General features: G+C 33.1%; 1 protein-coding gene across 2 annotated transcripts in view; it reads right to left on the bottom strand.

The window, feature by feature from the left end:
• EDIL3 (EGF like repeats and discoidin domains 3) overlaps positions 1 to 21,228 on the bottom strand; it is a 441,707-nt gene that overhangs the window by 11,069 nt on the left and 409,410 nt on the right. For both annotated transcript variants that reach the window (XM_001146806.6, XM_526867.7), the window contains one exon: positions 11,584 to 11,739. In XM_001146806.6, the coding sequence (XP_001146806.1) occupies positions 11,584 to 11,739 (156 nt within the window). The remainder of the gene's footprint in view (positions 1 to 11,583; positions 11,740 to 21,228) is intronic.

The raw sequence follows: 21,228 nt of genomic DNA, 5'->3' as shown, positions 1-21,228 counted from the left end.
TGGGAACATATTTCTTCATTGGGAAAGAGAACTGTGTGATAGCTTTCTAAAATTCATTATTTCTTAGATCCTCTGGAATTTGAAAGTATTGGAAAAGAGGAGGAAATAGCACATTTTTGATAGTATTTTTTTAGAACATTTAACTTCTGGCTTTTCGTAGAAGAGTTCAACTGCTCCTAAAAAGATATGGGATTAGGGAATCCTATTCTGCCCAGTAGTATCAACTTGTCTATTACTGGCAAGCTGGCATAGGCAATACTTGTGATTCCCTAGCCCACTGTGAGAGTGACAAGTTGAGCTAGGAATTGCCAACATCCCAGTCAGCCCGATGAGAGACCAAAGGGACTGGGGCAGAGTGGCCATCTCCATTCATTCTACGGACTGTTTTCTTGCATAACTTTGGCTTTAAGTAGCTGGAGAGCTGGTAGCTCTTTAGAAAGAGCCCCAAGAGCCTCACTAAGAAGTTCATGTTACCTTTTGTTATTAGGTCTTGACCTTGGGAAAAAGATGTAGTGAAAAATCAAAGCAAAAGAGTCCATCCTCCTTGACTGTTACCTTCCTTTCCCCAAGCTTGCTGTCATTTAGAATGTAGAGTCTAAAAGCCAGTAGGTAGGATACACCACCATATTTAACTTCTTTTATGATGAAAGTCTCCTTAAGTAATGAGAATATCTTAGGAAATATATCACATAGGATGATTGCCTATAAAGATTTATGAAACATAAAATATGCCATTCTAAACTGTGGCTATATATTTAAACTATCTGCCTTCCACTACTCAGATGTTGACTGCCATAAGAAATATTCCCACAGAAAAAGTAGAATTGGGAAACCATCTGCTTTTCAAAGACATCTCCAGGAGATATTACCAGGAATAGTTGGAAAGTAAGGGCATCTACTTTTTTCTTTTTAGTAGAACATGAGAAATGTAGAAATGCCTTTCCTCTTTTCTATAAAAGTACAGAGCAACTTGCCTCTCTATTGAAGCTCAAAACTCATCTCTCAAACTCTCATCTGAAATCACACTATGTATTTTCCATCTCATCAGAACAATTTGAGACTCTACCCCTGACTCTACCCTTCATGGTAAATATATAAATGATGTGGCAGTAGAGAAATTGGTGTATTTGGTAATTCTTCCCGCATTAGGAGACTTTTCCTCACTTCAAGTCTCATTGAAGAGTTTCACCCTATCCTTGTCAGAAATGACTTAATATCGTGCTCTATGTATGAACACAGAAGTGATTTAAGCACTTAGCCATGTGACTTCTAAGCCAGACTCATGATGAGGGGAAAAGAGTATTAGGGAGAGGAGACAATCCTGGAGATGGATGCAGGGGTGGCAAAGTGGAATCGTACAGCTGAAGCAGGGTGCCTAGGTGTGAGCGTAAGCGTGTATTGCCTAGGCACAGAAAGTAGTCATTCTCCTTTATCCTCTCTCCTGAGTATCCTCAGTAGACCATCTGGTCCAGCTACAAGACATAGAAGATCTTAACTGGAAACAAGGATGCAAGATCAAATATTTTGAATATACTTATACTAAAGAATGTATCATTTATCTGAATTCAAATTTAACTAGGTGTCAGTATTTTTATTTGCCAAATCTGGCAACACTATATGAAGAACATGAGGAATGCTAGACCTAAGCTGAGCAGTCACTAACTCTTCTTTGGGATAAGCTAAATTTTGGGTCTTTTTTCTTTTCTTAATGAGTTGAGGGCATATTATTATTAAAATATGCTTGATCTCAGAAGAGAAAAGTAAACTTTGCTATTACTTATGGCTATTGGGGTATTACCAAAAGGAAGAAAAGAAATAAAAGTGCAATTTTGTTATGTAAAAGTTATATTATTTTCACTCATATATGAGGAACATCTTCCTTTAATTATTATTAAATATCAGACATTTCATTTATCTGTTCAAAATTGATTTTGTTTCTAACTTTATTGGAAATAAGGAAATTAGTTCTTGTGTTCAGTTTTCTGGGTTTGGTCCTCTGCTCACAGCTTCAGAAAAATCGAGAGGACTGCCTCTTCACACAGGTATAATAACTGAATCTGTCTTTGGTTAAAGTTATTTTTTAAGCAGTTTTGTGTCTCAAATTATGCCAGAAGCTTTTTGATGATGAGAAATGTGTTGCCTCTCTAATAAGTGTCCCTACACGGCTTATTATAGGTGTATTTGTCCCAAGAGTGCTCTATACATATTAACACACTTTCTCTTTGAGATTCAACCAAAGGAGCTACGTAAAAATCATTGCCAAATGATTAACTTTATAGGGAGTGGCAGATTCAAAAATCTTTTTATAGTTTCCCATAAACATGGATATATGACAGGTATCATTTGTTCTTTTTCAGATTTAAACTGTGAAAAAGTAGAAAAATACTGCCACATTAATTAAGGCATTGTGAAACTGTTAAGGGGGAGACTTTTAATTGCTTAACATATTGCAGCTGATGGTGTGATGGTGGATAGTAAAAATGGCATATGTATCATGTAGAACTAATGTCCTTGAGCATTTTTTTTACCATATAATAAACAATCAAAATATTAGTTGTTTGGTGATTATTTAGAAATAAAATGGGTTGAAATTTTTGCTATATTCTAATTGATATAGTTTGGATATTTGTCCCCTCCAAATCTCATGTCAAAATGCGATCCTCAATGTTGGAGCTGTAGCCTAGGGGGAGGTGCTGGGTCATGGGGGCAGATCCCTCTTGTATGGCTTGGTGCCCTCCCTATTGTATTGAATGAGTTCTTGCTCTATTAGTTCACAGAAGAGCTGGTTGTTAAAAAATAATGTGTCACCTTATCCTCTCTCTCTTGCTCCCTCTCTTGCCACGTGATGAGCCTTCTCCCTCCTTGACTTCCATCATGAGTAAAAAAAGCTTCCTGATGCCTCACCAGAAGCCAAGCAGATTCTGTTGCCATTCTTGCACAGCCTGTAGAACCATGAGCCAAATAAACCTCTTTTCTTTATAAATTACCCAGTCTTAGGCATTCCTTAATCGTAATACAAAATAGACTAACACCACTAGTCAATGGTTACTGCATACTTAAACTATCAAAATAATGACATAGTTTCTATCATACTCAGATTGATCGAGTACTTGTTTTCCTAGTAGGAAAGAAAACTATCAGATTCACCTAAAATAGCATCGTAGTTTTTTCTATTCAAAATGCTAATTTTCTCTCAGCTAACATCTCCTGCTTTCATCAGGTTCATCACTACCTCTTAATGAATGATAACATCACTGAATTTTAAACAATTTATTAAAGTTTGATAGTCTTGATCATTCTACTGGGGAGCTAATCGCTAATCAATATTTTTAATATGTTAGCATTTTTAATCAATGCATAGAGTCACAGTTGGGCTAACACTTGATGATTTTTCTTAGTAGTTGTATAAGAATGACTTAAATAAAAGCATGAGTAATTTTTTTCACTGAGAAATATTGTCATTATGCAATTAGGTCTATTAATAAATAAGTCACACACAAACATGAGATATTCAGAATTTTAAGTGTACACGTTTTTAGTGATTTCTGATGAGTGGTGGAAGATTGAGAAGATAAAAATAGGAAGATTTTAACTTTTTTGGCATTTGAGCACTGGGAAAAGTAAGGTGATAAAGCATGTAATAATAAACAACATTTAAATTATTTTTCATTTATGAATATTTTACTTTGATAATACTGCTATGTAACATATTCCTTATGTTTTCACACATATTTTTTCCTTTTTTGCAGAAACATGTGCTAACTAGAAAAACTATATTGTTTCAAACTTTAAGGGAGTTTATCAAACTCCCTGAAAATGTAACTCTGAGTTTTGGAGAAAAAAGATAATTAGCAAGAAAAAACAATAAGCATGTATTTACTCCTTATTATCATATTATCCTGACTTGTTTTCTGCTTTCTCCATAAATTTATTGAGAACGATGTTTCATAGCATCTGTACTAGGTGGTTATCTGTCATTAAATAACAGTCACACCAGTAGGGACATTCTTCCTGCTCCTTGCCCCCAACCCACCCTAATATTGGTGAATTTTATGAATTTTCTGCCTGATGTATATTTGTTTCTACCACCTAATTGTTGTTAGACAGCATTCTGCTTTTGCTCTTTTGTCTTTTAACGATGAAGGTTAAAACATCCAAATGCCAACAAGAAAAGTAAATGATTCATTGTCCAAAATTAACTGCATATTTTACATTGACAGTGTTTAATATTAGAAAATGTGAACTAATATACAAAGGATTTTCTTAGAAACCTCAAAATTAATCCTTAAAGAAGGACAACTGGCTTTCCATTGATGTTTCCAAATAAACTGAATGACTTCTTAAAAAAAATCACTGAGCTCCTTCAGACAGAATGGCTTCTGGTTGTTCCTGTGGCTAATGAGTCACTCTGGTTTGTCTTTCATTTCCAGCATGTAGCTAGTTGTTCCATTCTACAGTTGCACTTACATTGGGCACTAGCCCTCTCTCTGCTCATCTCTATCCCATAAGCCGCATCTCCTGTTGTCCCCTTCCTTTCCTGCTCTTAAACCCTTCTTTACCCCGCATCCAAGAACAAACACCTTAGTTGTTCTTGGATCTAGGTAGGACACTTGCAGCTTATGTTAAACATGGAAATGGAAGCATAATACTTTTTTTTAGGAGACCCAGGGCTATTTGCTTGTGGACTTGCATCCATTTTTTTCTGTCTTGTTTTTGACTCCAGGCCTCCACTTCACAACTGATTCTGATAAGTGGGTCCCTATTATGTTCTCTGTGTACCTTAACAACTGCTATCACACTACTCATTGATGACAATATGCTGCTTTCTGAATTCAGTTTATTTAACTAGATTGTCCTTTCCCAACTCAGCAGGCAGATCTAGGCCTGCAAACCACTTTCACTTTGCTAAGTCAATTATTCTGTACTTAGATATTTCCTGATACATTTCATTCTTGGTCAGAGGCCTTAGCAAAATTTACAAGCATCCCATTCTATTTTGGGCATACCAGCACATATCCTAGTCAGGTCTCATAATATTAAATTACAAGTAGAAAAGCAGAGAAACTTCTGAATAACAGTTGATACCAAATGGTATTTATTTAAATAACAATATCCATGATGTGCTTATTACACATTGCATGCCTGTATTAAAACATCTCATGTACCCCATAAATATACATACCTGTCTACGTATGCACACAAGTTAAAAATATGCAAATAAAAATAAATAAATAAATAACAATGTCCTTATTTTTAGACAATTCTGAAATAATATAATGGTCTTCTTAACTTTAGTTTCAATTAAGTCACTCAGCCACTGAATATTTAAGTAAGTAAAATAAAGTGACTACATGAATTTCTATCATGTACGGGCACACTTCACTTGCTATTACTGAATCCTAGTGTTTTGTATAAAGTCATGTATTTTTTGGAAATTGCTTTTTGGAAAGCAGCCTCCGTTCCTTCCTTCTCTGCCTTATTTGAAAAGAGTAACAGGACTCTGAATGGATGAAACTAATGGTCTCCATGTAATATGGAAAGAAACCGTCCCTGATCCTGCTGCTCAGAAACATGCAGCTGCTCCCTCTTGAAAGACAATTCACTCCCTTTGCTTTTCCCCCTGCTATCATCTTCCTCTGTGATTGCCACTGACAATTCCATTTTATTTACTCCCTAAGGGATTCTTCAGGTTCTAAGTTTCTCACCCAGATCAAATTTCAAAAGAACAGCATGAGTATTATTGACTACTCATCTGACCTCTGCCTTACCCAGGAGTTGGACTTTCAAGGTATTAAACATTCAAATTTAATTTCAGCTCTCCAAAACTACTCACTTCAGCAGAAATGACAGGATGCTCTGTGACATCTGTAATTACTGTTGAATTTGAATATATCCTTCAATACAGACCATGGCTGGCAGCTTTATTAATGAGGACTGATGATGTTGCTGCTTCTATTTTTCACACCCATGTTGAGAAAGGGAAGGAGGTTGAAAAGGACCAGGGACTCTTTTCTTCTATTGAAGAGTGATGGACTTTTATGAAACTGACATAATCTATGTGCTACTTCTTCCCTAGAGTTGTTTTATCAAATAATATACCTAGTAGGTTATATTTTGACTTTCCCAAATAAACGGATTAAATCAAAATTTTTCCACCTTTACTGAGCTTCTCATTAGACTGGGAGACTGTGTCATATTCAGATTTTTTTCTCACATGGAATCTGCCAACTGAATACACAGTTGAATGAATATAAATTTCACCACCTTCTAGATGATCCCCCCATCTAATCTGCGTCCTAAACTACTTAAATATATTATTTCAATTTAAAATTTGTTTAAAGCTAGTGTTTACTTTGTGATTTTCATAAGGGAATTGGCAAACTTATTAAAATTTAATCTTATTTTTAGAAACATTGATTCATATTGACTTCCTCTGACCATTTAGAGGCCAAAGTCCTAAAGAATAATAATAAATTCCATTCTCACTAGAAAAACAGAGAACTACACTTAGTTTCAAAAATTTAATTTTGTTTTTGGCATCAATTAGCCATTTTTCACACACTTGCTTATTATTAGCTGGGGCCTCTGTAAACATTTAGATTTCCAGCTCATCTCCAGAGAGTCTGAAGCGGGGCCCAGAAATATGTATTTTTAAACAAGCTCTCCTCATGAGTGCCATAATCAGACAATTATGGTAACTACTGAATTAGAGAGTTCACCAAGATATTGCAGTTTATTTCTTGATGAATATACGTGTGATTCCTCTTTAAGGACCAAGAAAGTATTATTGGAAACAGGGGATTTTGTTTTCTGTTTTGGAAAATCCAGGTAAAGTTTCAACTTTTCAACTTATGCTTTTACAAAACCCTGGATAATTTTAGGGAGGGAGATGAAATAGAGTATTACCAGCTTCTTTATTCTTGAAAAAAGAAAGCTCCTATGCTGTGAATTCAGACTTATTTAAACATTAGGATGTTATGACTAATATACTGGATGAGAAAACCCATTTTTATTTCTAATTTTTCCATATAAGTACTCTTCCTGAAATTTATTATTGCTTTACTTTGGCTTATAACCTGAAAAATTAAATACTGAAAGTGTTTGTCAAGTTTTGCAGTTTTCCTGCTAAATGCAGTAAAAAACAGCTCCAAGTGTATAAAACAAATGTCACTTTCATAAGAGCAAAGGAACATTTGACTTTCAAATAAAAATGTACCTGAATTAATGCTGTAGAGAAATATAAAAGTTAGTTAAATGTTAGAAAATGCTGTAGACTAGTAAGGGGAAAATAAAAATGTATGGACTGTAATGAGAGTGTCATCACAGGCTCAATTACAAGAGATTTAATGTGGAAATTAGCTAAAAAACAACACTAAAGTAAACTGCAATTCTTGTGAATGCTATGGGAGGGTATTCAAAAACTGACATCTCAATAAGGAGAACAGAGTATTATTTTTCTTCAGTTGACTTTTGGCATGTGTGTGTACACATGTATATTTATTACATATATTTAAATACTCCTGTGTGTGTGTGGGTGTGTGTGTATATATACATTATATACATATAATATATATAATAATATATATAAATTATAATAATGTGTATATGTATACGTATATATATATACGGCATTGCTTTTCTGAGGTTTAGTCACTCTGATTAATAAAAAACAAAAAGGCTATTGATACATTTTTCGAGTTTTATACCACTTACTGTAAACCTAGAAAATTGCATTTATTTTCAGATTACTTTTCTGAAGTAATCTTGTGTCTGGATCTACATTAGACTTCCACACCCACCTTCCAAAAATCTATTAAAGCAAGCAGTCAATAAAAACAAACAGCACAAAAGAAGACTTAGAAGCTTTTGTTTATACATATTTCTGTTTGAAAAGTGCATCTATAAAACATCTCACAGACACATGTTTTGCCCTGAAACATTCAATTCATCTATTATATTTGTCTGGATGAAAGCTTGTGGTTGAATTGGCACTTGTAAATATTGAAGACTTTTTTTTCCTCTTATGGAAAGTAACCATGGAAAACAAGACAAAAATAATGTTAAGAATCAACAGGAGATGGCTTACTCAATGTTAGAAAAAATTAATTGCTAAGTAGTATTGAGCCCTTTTAAACAGAAGAGGACATCTATAAAGGATATATGAAATGATACATAATATATCTAGTAGAACTAGTAATAATAAAGCAAAAGAGTTATTTTGATACCTATCAAAAACATATTTCATTGATATATATGTATATTTACATATAAAATGACTACATTTTCAAGTGTTTAAATAACTTAGGCAATACATTTTCTCATTTGTTTTATAAAATTCTTTTCTATGTAAAAACGGAGAGACCTAATGCTCTGTAATTCCTTCTTCCCCATAAAAGATTTCCTTATGATAACACTAATTACTGAATTTTTATCTACAGTTTATTGGTGTCAGTTGTCTTCTTCAATGGTAAATAATAAACTTAGGCTTTTATCTTAGGCTTTTCTTCATTATGCCTAATTAGTTACAATATTAAAAGCAAACTGGTTAGATTTCTTTTTAACACTACCAGTTAAATTGGCTGAGTTTAGCCAATTATCATATATTTATAACATAAAAATGGTTTCATTAAAAAATTTTACATTATACGAATAATAGCATGCTTTATGGTCTCACAGGAGAATTCCAGCTCACATTATTTTTAGTATGCATCAATCTACTTTCACAATTTTCCAACTTGCCTAGTAGAGTCTATTTTTTCTTAACAATAATATTTATTTTGGTTCGATGTTTGAGGTGATGGATATCCCAATAACGCTGATGTGATCATTACACACTGTATGCATGTATTAAAATATCATATGTAGCACCCCAAATATGCACAAGTATGATACATCAATTTAAAAAAGATTTATTTTGGTCATGTCCAAATTGTATGTTATAATAATTATAGTTCCTAAATATGTGGATTAATAGCTATAATCTATTTTGCTTGTGTTTATGGAGGTAAGTTTCTGGGCCTTAACATTCATTTGAAGGTGGATTTCAAAAGTTTAAAATATATATCACAAATCCTGAAGCAATCACAAAAATAGCAAAACGTTATGGCTGATGTTTCAACAAACACGATTAAAGTGGAATCACTGAAAATTTGATTAATCTAAAAGAGTGCAAAAATAGGAATAACAAACAAAAATAGATGTGACAAATAGGAACTAAATTGTAAGATGATAAATTTAAATCCAATTACATTAATACTCCCATCAAATATAAATTGTTTAAATGCTCCACTTGAAAAGCAGAGATAGACTGGATAAAAGAAGATCAAATTATATGCTGCATAGAAGGAATACTTTTCAAATATTGAGTACAAATAGGTTAAAAGTAAAAGGATGAAAAAATACTAAAAAATAATATGCTAAGGTAGCATTCATAAAAAGAAAGCTGGAGTTAATCGATATCTATTAATATCACACAAAATAGATTTCAGAGCAAAAAATAGTACCAGGGGTACAGAAGTTCATTTTCTAATGAAAAAGGGTTGATTTGATCAAAAGGACATTAAAAATCTGTTTATGTACATATCAACAGAGCTTCAAAATACATCAAGCAAACACTGATATAATGGCAAGAAGAGACAAATCCATAATGACAGTTGAAAATTTCCACATTCCTTTCTCAGTAACAGATAGTACAAGTAGACAGAAAATCAGCAAAGATGTAGAAAACCTGAGTAACTCTATCAAACGACACAAAAATTTTATGTAAGTTTCAGATTGAGATAATGAAATAAAACACATTAACAAGAAAATGTCTAGTCTATAAGAAAAATTAAATTACTCACATATGAAATCACTTTTTTACATAAATGGAGACAAAAAAGTATCTCAACAGTTTAACGGTTTAACCATAATTTTCTTTATGCTTCTTCCCTAATCTATATAAAGATTTCACTATAATAGACGTGCTGTTTACTGAATCTTACACATGGATAAGTAAATACTCATCTGTCTTAACATTAATTTCAAGCCTGTATAACTTATGAAGCTTAAAAAAATTCATCTTATGAAACATACACTGAATCAGAATGCTTACTGTAAAAGGTAAAAGACAGGAAGTGAAATAGTTATTTGCAATAAATCATGGCAAACACTTGTCTATAGCTCACAAAATAAGTTTGAAAATAATTTTACAAAATATCTAATATTTATTCAGTTTAAGACGTCATTGATTATAAATCATGCCATTATTTTATGTTCATCTACGAAAGAATAAGTGCTCTCAATTAAATTGTGATGTAAGATACACCAATTTCTAAGATGTTAACATGTGAAATGTGCATGTGTCCTGAGATGTTACATGGGTGTGTTCTGAGATGTTAACATGTGACTAGATGTGGCTTTTCAAATCTAAAGCTAAAAACACATCTCTTCTAAAATAAATTTTGTGTGAACTAAATGTAGACTGTTGAATCACTTAAACAGCCATTACAGCCCTAGTGTTTCTGGGGAAATTTATAAATTCTCTGCCTTGAATATTTGAAGAAAGAAAGATAGTTTCAACCCCTCTGTCAGTTAATAATGCAATAACCATAAGGAAGTAAAAGGATTACATAACATAAAAATAATTATTAACTCAAATATTTAACATGTATAAAGCAGTGTTATATTCTCCTCCAAATCCTTCATCTGAGAGTTTTTGTTGATGTCTTCAGAAAGCTAGCATTCCTTGCATAGTGACTCTAAGCAACGAATTAACTTGATTTCACTAATCCAACTGAGGCCATATTTAAACATCTGATCCCAATTAGTCATTGATAAGGCCTTGAGCACCTTCATTCTCCAGGGTCTCACAGATACTGAAACCAATAGATACTATGAAAAGATGCTCAAAATGCTAAACATTAAAAGAAATAAAAATTGTATGGCATTGATTTGTACAGTGTGTGTGTATAGAGGTGTGTATATATAAAATTCAAAGTAGATCATAAATTTAAAAGAAAAATAAAACAAACCTATGAATTAAAATACAATGAAGGAAACGGAGCAGAAAAACATCTGAGTTTTTTGTTGTTGAGCTGTGTAATCAAAATTGTTCTATTTCTAAAATTCCTACTTGTTACAATAATTAAGAAAATATAAATGTTTAAAAATAATTTCATTAATCTTTGAAATATTTTTCTCCAAAGAACATTTTATCTAACATCAGGAATTTATTTTAATAATGAAAATGACAGTGGCATATATTCTAGCAATAACTATTTACATATGTATTATGAGAAACTATTCAAGATTCTATCACCTTTATAAACTATTAGGTGAATCTTAGATAGTCAGATCTTAGGCAATTAATAGTATGAAAAATATTATCAGTAAAGCAATTTTTTTTCCTCTAGGTTGCACCATTGCATACCAGACTGCAAACCCCTTTACAGTACTATTCTTTAAAGCTTTTTATTTAACATATATTTTCAGTATATATGGATACTATTTTCAGTACAGATGTATAAGCAGTTAATTCAATCAAACTTGGGTGTAATTTGATCCTCCACTTCTGAACTTTATAAACCGATTTGGCTGACTTACCTTATCTTTTCTTTGCTTTTCATCCTGGTATACAGTCCAGTGTTCTCCATCATTGCTGTAAGCCAGTTTGTAGGAGCCAACAAACTGTACATGACCAAAATCTTTAGCTCCTTGTGTAATGATGCCAGTCACTTTGGTTGGAACAAGAAGATCCACCTTAAAAAAAAGAAAAATACATGCTTTAAATGCGACAACCAAGTTGTAAACTTGCAAGTCTTTTGATGTCAAGAGAATAAAACTATATATATCCTAAAACCAAAAATCTGTCTAGTTATTTGTATTTTGAAACCAATGACTGAGTCTATTATTGGCTTATAATTTTGATATTGCCACTGGGTTAATGTAGTGCAAGACTCCTTGAACAACCATTTTTACCATTTTGAAGTCAAATCATGGTGATTTCAGTCCACCAATTAATTTTATATTAGGTGGATTCATCTATTTGTGCAGGTTTTTTTTTTTTGTAACTGAGATAGAACAGATGTGGTTGGGATGACCTTCTTGAGATTGATCACTACCTGCCAGAACTTTACTTATAGTTCAATTTTCTGATTTTATTGGTCATTTCAATGAAAATAAAAATAGCACTGTAGCTGTGTCCACATCAGGGACAAAAATAGTATTAGATTTTCACAATGGAACATTAGTCAATCCTGTTTCCATAAATTTTAATCAATTCAATAATATATAATTGAGTAATAGTAATCATTGTCCAGTGAAAACCCCCTTTTAGAAAATTACAATTCTAAAATGGTTGAGGAGGAAGGCAAATATTCTTCAAAAATGAAGAAGGATTAAATATATGCATTCCTGACTTGCAGAGTCTATGCTCATAATGTGTTCTTTTCTGCAAAACACATACTTTAAAGAGCATGAGACCCATGAAAATTTAGTAAGATTTAAAATCATCAAAATGTAATTGACATGCAAAAGATAGGAAACATTTTCATCAAGAATACGTAATATAGAATAGTTTGGTATTTTCCCTTTTGTTCTTTAATTCATTCCTGCATTTTTTCACATCTTATATAATGTTAATTTTTTAAAAATCTAGAATACTTTGTTTTTTATGCAGACAACTCTTGTAAGATCTTTGCCTTTTATGTTTATGTTCCTTGATCTACGGCTTCCTCTCTCTTCCTGCAATAGCCACTTACTTCCACCTATTTCCTATGACTAAGTGCCTTGCTACATCCTTGATCTTATCATCTTTAACTGTCATGATCCCATGTGTGATCTTGGTGCTTTCAACCACTATGTCCTTTTGTTTCTATTTCAGGTCCTCTATCCTGTGAGATGTAAGGTAGCCACAAATAGATAGTCATGGGTCAGATACAGGCCATGAATGAGAAGAGAGAGCTAGAGAGAATGCATAGAATAAGGCCATATTTAGTGACACAGATGCCCATCAGCAAAGGTGTGAAACAGTTTCCAATGTGTCACAGCCTGTGAATATTCAATATTTTTGAATTCACATGAGCTTTTTGTTAACTTTTTGGAGCATGTGTTAAAGCCTTTAGACTCAAGTTGCGTGATGGATTAGGACAAAAGACCACCTTTAATGCTCTATTTAAACATTTTCAAAAATCAAATTTTTTGGCTATTTTTCTAAACATGTATTATATTATCTAAAATGTCTTGTGTGTCCAGCAGTAATGCAGGATGGCAAAACTATGATATCCTGGGAAGGAAATGGTTGCTGTCTCACATTGTGCAAATGTTTTCTTGTGGGTCCTCATTTAATCCTCCCAATAACCAACCAAGGTAGGATATTAATTCCACTTTACAGATGAATAATTTAATATCAAGAGATGTAACATAATATGGTATGTGATCCAAAAATAAACAGTGAATAGAGGAATATCACAGATTCAAATCAAAGGTCCACCATACATAGAGATTCTTAGCATAACGGATCAGTCATTGATTTTCTCAGTGAGTGATTACCACTGATCATTTATATTTTCTCTCAATGATTTCTTTCCACTCTCTGTGACTCCTTCAGAAATTTCTAAAGCATCACCACACTCGTCAAACTGACAGCAATTTAAGTCAAACAAAAACAATCCTGGATTTATAATATTAGTAAAGCCCTGTGTTTTATCATGAATTTCCTCTCTGTTCTTCAGCTGTCTGGGCTTTAAAATATAGATTGCTTTTGTTGTCCTAAATCCAAACCTAACTGAGCGGAGACAGCAGGGCAAAGCTGCTCTTCTTCAAAGTGTTCTTAATGTTGCTGGCACTCAATACATGGAAAAAAAAGTCTTAAAGAACGGAGTTGGTGTTTTGCTATCACAGGCAGTCAACACACAGGAACTCAAACAGTGTCACCAAGAATATGAAAACCTCCAGGCTGAATTTCCTCAGGTCCTAAACTTCTATAAGTCCTTAGCTAAGATGATGCATTGAGGAGTTTTCTAACATCCCCTTTTCTGCGGTACTTTTAAAAGTCAGCTGGGTTTCCTGCTGGGTGGAGATGTTTTCTCCCTAAGTTGTGTGTCTTGGCACTTTCCAACAGATATGTTTTTCTCCCACTCTAACTGCTCCCCTTCTGCAACATTTTTTTTTCTATCTAGAAATGTTTTTCTTTTTTGTTCCAGTTAAGCCACCTTCTCCACTTAAATAGTCAGCAATCTGTTTAAAGCTGGATTTTGTCCTAAAATTTGCTACATTAAACTTAAGAGTACGAGGCCTAAGCAAACCTTCTTTCAGTACAAAAATTATCAGCAACTCACACTGAACATGAGGTTGCTGACAGAGGGCATGTACAGAACTCACCCTGAGAGGCACTCAGACCACATAACCCCGGAATTCGGCATGCAGAATGATTCTAGAAAAGCCCATTCCTTAGGACTTAATTCTTGACCCTGGGCTAGGACCGCTCTGCCCTCTTGAAGATCTTCAGGGTGAAAGTTGAGCTGCAAATATGCTGGACAAAATACCTTCTGGTCTTTCAGATCCTCACCTCCCCAAAGTTTGGCTAAAATAGGGCAGACTATTTAGGGCACTGAGCTGGCTCATGGGTAGACATTTGGCTTCATGCACTGCATGCACTTCACGTCTGGATCTGCCTTAAATGTGTCTTACATATAACAGGTGCTCAACAAACGTTTTGCTGAATTGAGTTGGGACTCCTTCTTAAGTATGTTCCATGGACAAGAACCAGTTCACGGCTATGAATGTCACTATGTATCAGAGCAGAAAATTCTAGCTACCTTTCTCTAGTTTTTCTATGAGGATTTTTCCTTGACACAGTGTCAAGGAAACACAGTGTCAATGTGGTATCCATCAATTTTTACTGAAGAAGGCAAGTAGCAAAAAATCCTCTCCAATCTTAAGGAATTTGATGCTAAGAGTCAGCCTACTCTAACGGAACTGGGTGGTTTGGGGTACCAAATTGGTTCAAGGATCTTGGACATGCTACTTTACCTCTCTACCTCCCAACTTCCTGATCTGAGAAATGAGGATAACAATTCTCATAGGACTTTATGAGAATAAGATGAGGCAATATTTATCGTGTGTACAGAAGTAGGTATAGCAATATATAGACTATAGTAAGTACTATGGAAGACTTTGGTAACATCATGAAATTAAGAAATCTGAGGGAAAAATTTAATATATGTTTCAGAATATCTTGTTACAAGGAAATGGATACAGGGAAATGGGTGACTAGCTTGTTCTAGGAACAAGTTCTGGATCATAAAATATTTCGCTCGCCATCTCAGGATATATACAAAAATAGTTATTTTACCTTTACTTAAAGTAGACAAATTTTGAAAAACCTGAAATTCCCATTTATGAGTGAAATGGTTAACTAAAAACAATGTAACAGTCTGGGTATGGTGGCTCACGCTTGTAATCCCAGCACTTTGGGAGGCCAAGGGGCAGATGGTTTGAGCTCAGGAGTTCAAGACCAGCCTGGGCTACATGGTAAAACCCCACCTCTACAAAAATTACAAAAACTAGCTGGGTGTGGTGGCATACACCTGTAGTCCCAGCTACTTGGGAGGTTGAGGTGGCAGGAGGGCTTGAGCCTGGGAGGTGGAGGTTTCAGCAAGCTGAGATTGTGCCACTGTACTCCAGCCTGGGCAACAGAGCCAGACATCATCTCAAAATAAATAAAATAAACAACAAATTTTGTATATTATGCGTCTCTATTTAAATACTGATTGTGATGCAATGGAGATATAGCTTTAAAGTAATATTAAAAGAGAAAATAGATTCCAAATCTTATTGAGTTACTTATTTCACTCTAAGAATGAAAACAAGAGGGAGGATACTTAAGGAGAGCGGATTAAATGATTCAACAGTAAACAAAAAAGTATGGCATGAGAGTTCTGTGGGAATATAAACTTTTTTGTTGTAAAACATCCTGTAATGTTTTGGCAAAGCATAAATATTTTTAGAGTGTGTCTAACTTAGACAAATGGCATAGAATTCTGTGAGCATTTGTTTGAGGAAGTTAAAGATAAACTTCATTTCAGACATCTGCACAGCACCCTGATCACAGCTCCCTGGAAGAAGATGGGGCAGACTGGAAAATTAAGTTGATTTTCGTGAAGACATTCTTGAAGGGGTGAGGACAATGAAAAGTGATACAGATAAATAAGTGTGCAAGAAATGTGAACACAGGCCAGTTTCATCACAGAATTGTGCCACTCAGCTACATCTAAAATGCTCTTGTTTGTGCCTTCATATCATTTATTCTGAATTGTGTATTTTATGACTTCATAGAGTTTGTAAAATTAACTCATTAAATGGAAATGACTTTGAAGCTAATATGGTTAACTAGCACAGTATTTGAAAACTGACTTATAGGCAACATATTTAATAACATTTGGTTTCGATACAGAATGTTTTATCTTAACATTACACAAAACAATTGTAGCTAGTCCCAGTTACATTTAAGGCACATAATTAATGGTACTTGGTATTTGGACAACATTGCTAGTTATTAGATGTTGGCTACACTTGTAGTCCATATTTGCAGGCCAACTAGTTAATGTGATTAATAATCTGAAATATTCAGCTCCTGTATCTGATTTGATCTAGTTCTGATCTAAAGTTTGGAATCCTTAAAATATGATTGAGGCCAGATAACGTAAGCATTCTAGCACTCATTATTGCATTTTCCCCTTTACTAAAAAAATTTTAATTTTCAACAACATTTTAAAACACTTAACATAGCAATTGCTTTTTTCATGTAATATATTAAAAATACAATAACTAAAACCAAAAACTCATACCATGAAATAATCTGTCAAAGGATGAAGTTTTCTGTTGTATTGGTGTGTTATGGTATTTTTTTTCACATGTAAAACCATGTACGACACATGTACGGTGCAATAAACAAATGTTTTAAGCTCAAGTGATCATTCAGCTGTGAGTTTTGTAGGACACCTGGCATATTGTAGACATTCCAAATATACAGGCATCATCTGCCTGAATACAAAATTGAGATAATTTTGTACTTAACAATTACCTGCAATTACAACATGAACAGTGCCATATGTCAATCTGAACTACAACTTATGATTGTTGTCAGCTTATAACTATTAATTTTTAAAAGAATTTATTTAGAATCATGCAAGTAGTTCAACTGCACATTTTTCACTGAGAATGGGAGGTAACATGATAATTATGAATATTTTATATTTAACATTTTAAATTTTAATTATCTTTTTCATTATGAATAAGATATATGATCTGTAGAAAAATTTATTATTAGAAAACTTTAAAAACAAGTCTGTTACCATGAGATATAATCAATGCTTTCCTTCCCAATTCAAACATGTTTTCAGACAAATTTGTTGTTCTTGGCATTTGAAAAAATATTGGATACCAGACGTTGGTTACACTTTTCATCCCTATTTGCAGGCAATATGTTTACTCTTTATTTCTTACTATTTCAATAGTAATTATGTTATTAAAATATTTTTATATTGTCTATTTTCAATATATATGTACTTATTTATACCTAGTATGTCATTTTAAGGAGTTATTACAATCATTAACTTACTATTAAACATTTACTCCCTCTATGCTCAATTTTTCTATTAAAATTAACATTCCCACACAATCATAGTCCTTTCATCCTGGGCCACATATCTCTTCATTCCTACAGCACAAATTCAAATAATTAAGGCTACTTGGTCAAAGGAAATTATTTTAAAAATAAACAAAAAAGGCCTTTTAAACATAAAAGAAACATACAAATAATAGTAATTCCTAATGACTATATAACATTCCGTATTGTGCGTGCATGAATGAATATGAAAATTTTTAACCAATCCCTTGTTGATGTTCATTTAATTTGTTTCCAATTCTTTTACTATCAGAAGAAAAACAGACTCAACTCTCATGTGTATTTATTTGCCCACTGGTGCGACTGTTTCCTTATAGACACTAAGAACCTGGCATTTGAAATGTGATACACATTGTTTCATTTATCTTCAGGAAAATTACACTCTTCCATCTGCTATATAAAATAACTCTTTACACACCAATCCCATTTTTAAATAAAATTTTACATTTAAATACATTTTATTTTTTAAAAAATTGATACATAATAATTGTACATATTTATGAGGTATCTAGTGATGTTTCCATACTGCAATGTCTAATGATCAGATCAGGGTAATTATCATGTCTATCATTTCAAACATTTATTATTTCTTTTTGTTCAGAATCCTCCTTGTAACTATTTGAAACCATATAATATATTACAGTCAACTATAGTCATCTGACAGTGGTATAGAAAACTAGAAATTATATTTCTCCTATCTAGCTGTAATCTTATTTCCTTTATCAAATCTCTACCTAACTTCCCATGCCCTCTAACTTCTCAGTCTGTAGTATCCTCTGTTCTACTTTTTACTTCTATGAGATCAACTTTTTTTTAGCTTCTACACAAGTGAGAACACGTGTGCTTAACTTTCTGTATATTTTTGACAATTGAAAAGTGGCATTTTTACATTTAATCTACATAAATGTCACTAAGTGGCATTTAATTTATATCTTCTTAATTGTTCAGTGTCACTAATTATATATAGATATAGTCTCTTTCATGTTCTTTGTCTATTACCTATTGGATTAGAAATTTTCCTGCTGATTTTTAAGAATTATTTATATAGTATCATATGTGGTTTCTGTTATATTTGTTGCATTTTTTTTCTAATTTGCTATGTCACTTAATTTTATTTTTAGCACAAGTTTTCAATTTTACTATACTCAAATGTATCAATTACTGTTTTCATGATTGCATATTTTTGTATGGCTAAAAAGATAATTTACTTGATTAGATCAGTTAAATCTACAATTTTCTCTGAGTTTTCCTTTCAAGTTTTATTTTATTCTTTCTTGCCCTTACTGAACCATCTTGGTTTTATGTGTATACATAATGTGACATAGGATCACAGTATATATATATATATATATATATATATATATATATATATATATTTAAGAACATAATTTTTTCAACAGTATTTGTTTTATAATCTATTTCTTCTTTGTTCTATCCCCCTACCTGAGTGATTCTTACAAGGTTTGCACTTTGTTCTAGAAATTAATAGTATTAATCATCATCATCCACCAGTATATATCTTGATAAAGGTTTCTTGTATTGCTTTGGACAGAACAAAGTTGGTGCATTCAAGCTGCAGACTGTTTTCTAGGAGAAGACATGCTCAAAAGGTTTTCTTGAGTTATATTTTAAAATATTGCTTCTGCTTCTTTTTGGTGTCTCATTCTAGAAGGCCAGTTGTCCAAAAGCTGAGTTTTTATTTCTGAGGTTTTTTTTTGTAATATTTTCTCACTCATCCTTTTCATTTATTTATTATTTTCCTCTGCATTCTCAGAGAGTTTCTCCATTCTGTCCTTAATATTATAGATTTATTTTTGGTAATGCAATTTTAACATGTATTTTAATCTATATTTTGAAATATATTTCAGGGAAATTGGAAAAATATAGCACCTCCCTCATTTTCTCAGCATTAATCTTACCTTCTCTATTACTCCTCTATTATGTCATAAAGGAAAAAATCTTTTTTTTCTTTTTTTTTTTTAAAGAGACAGGGCCTTGCTCTGTCACCCAAGTTAGAGTGAAGTGCATGATCATAGGTCATTGCAGCCTCAAACTCCTAGGCTCAAGCCATCCTCTTGTCTCAGCCTCCTGAGTAGCTAGGGGCATGCACCTCCATGCCTGGTTAACTTTTTATTTTTAGTAGAAAGTGCCTTGCTATGTTGTCCAGGTTGGTGTTGAACTCCTGACCTCAAGCAATCCTCCACCCTTAGCCTCCAAAAATATTTTTATATATGCTCTTGAAATTTGGTTGTTTTTTTTAATCTGTAGAATATTTCCCACTTAAAATTTTTTTTCATACCTTTACAAAAATCCCTATTCTTTTCTTGTTCTGCATATTTAAAAAATAGGACCTATATTATCTTGTTTTCCCTTCCTTTACTTAACTTGAAATGAGAGAGAAGAATCCTGGTGTTTGTCACATGCCAGTCATATAAGCTCCTCTTTGTCCCTTACCATCTGTCAAGCAGTTGCAAGAATTTCTTGGACTTTCTACCAATGCCCAGCAGACATTTAGGCAGTACAGTTTATCTGGTCTAAAGCACAAGACTCTCCTCCTCTTGCTGTTTTCCTCTGAATATAGAAAAGTTATTTATTTTCTTAATAATCCAAAATCCAAAGCTTTCTGTTATTTTTTATTCAATGGAGATTTTGCTGAGATAACTGAACATCCATTGTTTATTTCTCTATTATATAATTTATGTATTATCACAATGTTGTCAATCTTCTCTTGTCAAAATGTAAAATCACAGGGGCAGACAACTTGGTCTATGTTATTTGGCATGTGCCTGGCCTATATGTTTCATGAAATATCTACTGAATGAACAGTTTCATATTTTAGGATTAAGTGAGCTAATGCATCCAATGTGTATGCTATTCATCTTTGTCACATTTGTATTACTGAAGGTTTACTCTGTCTGCAAATGGGAATGGTGGGGTGTTAGGAAGTCAAGTACTGACTACAGCAAGATGTTTCTGGTTGTGGCAAAATGACCACTGAGCCTCTAGCCTGCTGTGCAGGCTCTGAGTCTTGGCCACTGCTGCCCTGATTCAGATATCACAGTTCACACACTGTAGTGACAGGAAGACACTGCCCAGAGACTGCGAAGTTACCAACAGGCATCCCAATGCACATAAATTTGTGCCCATCATCAACAGGATGATGGGAAGGGAATGAAAGCCTGCAGCAGTCATGACTCATAAGTGGAATGAGTACAATAATGTATGTGATTTACTCATAACCATAATACAGGAACACTAAAAATCAGGTATACTTTATCAGCTCCAGGGAAACTTTCCAAATATAGTTGTCAGCAGTGTTTGAAAAAACTCAACCAGGCTTCACTAAGACTCCATGTATACGAATGAAAGTCCATCCATCAAGATCTCATTAAATTTCAAGTGAGTTTAAAAGATAAAAACAGCCAAAATTATAAACCTTATTAACAAGCACATTTGGAGTTAATAAAATGATATTATAAAGATTAAATATAATGTTCTTGTATTAAGTCATGACATATTTTTTAAAACTTGAATTTCTGTCTTTTAAAATGAGCAGATCT

The sequence above is a fragment of the Pan troglodytes genome, chromosome 4 (assembly GCF_028858775.2).
Source record: "Pan troglodytes isolate AG18354 chromosome 4, NHGRI_mPanTro3-v2.0_pri, whole genome shotgun sequence".
Taxonomy (NCBI): domain Eukaryota; kingdom Metazoa; phylum Chordata; class Mammalia; order Primates; family Hominidae; genus Pan; species Pan troglodytes.
The sequence above is the reverse complement of the archived record's forward strand: the minus strand, read 5'-3'. Positions and strand labels throughout refer to the sequence as shown.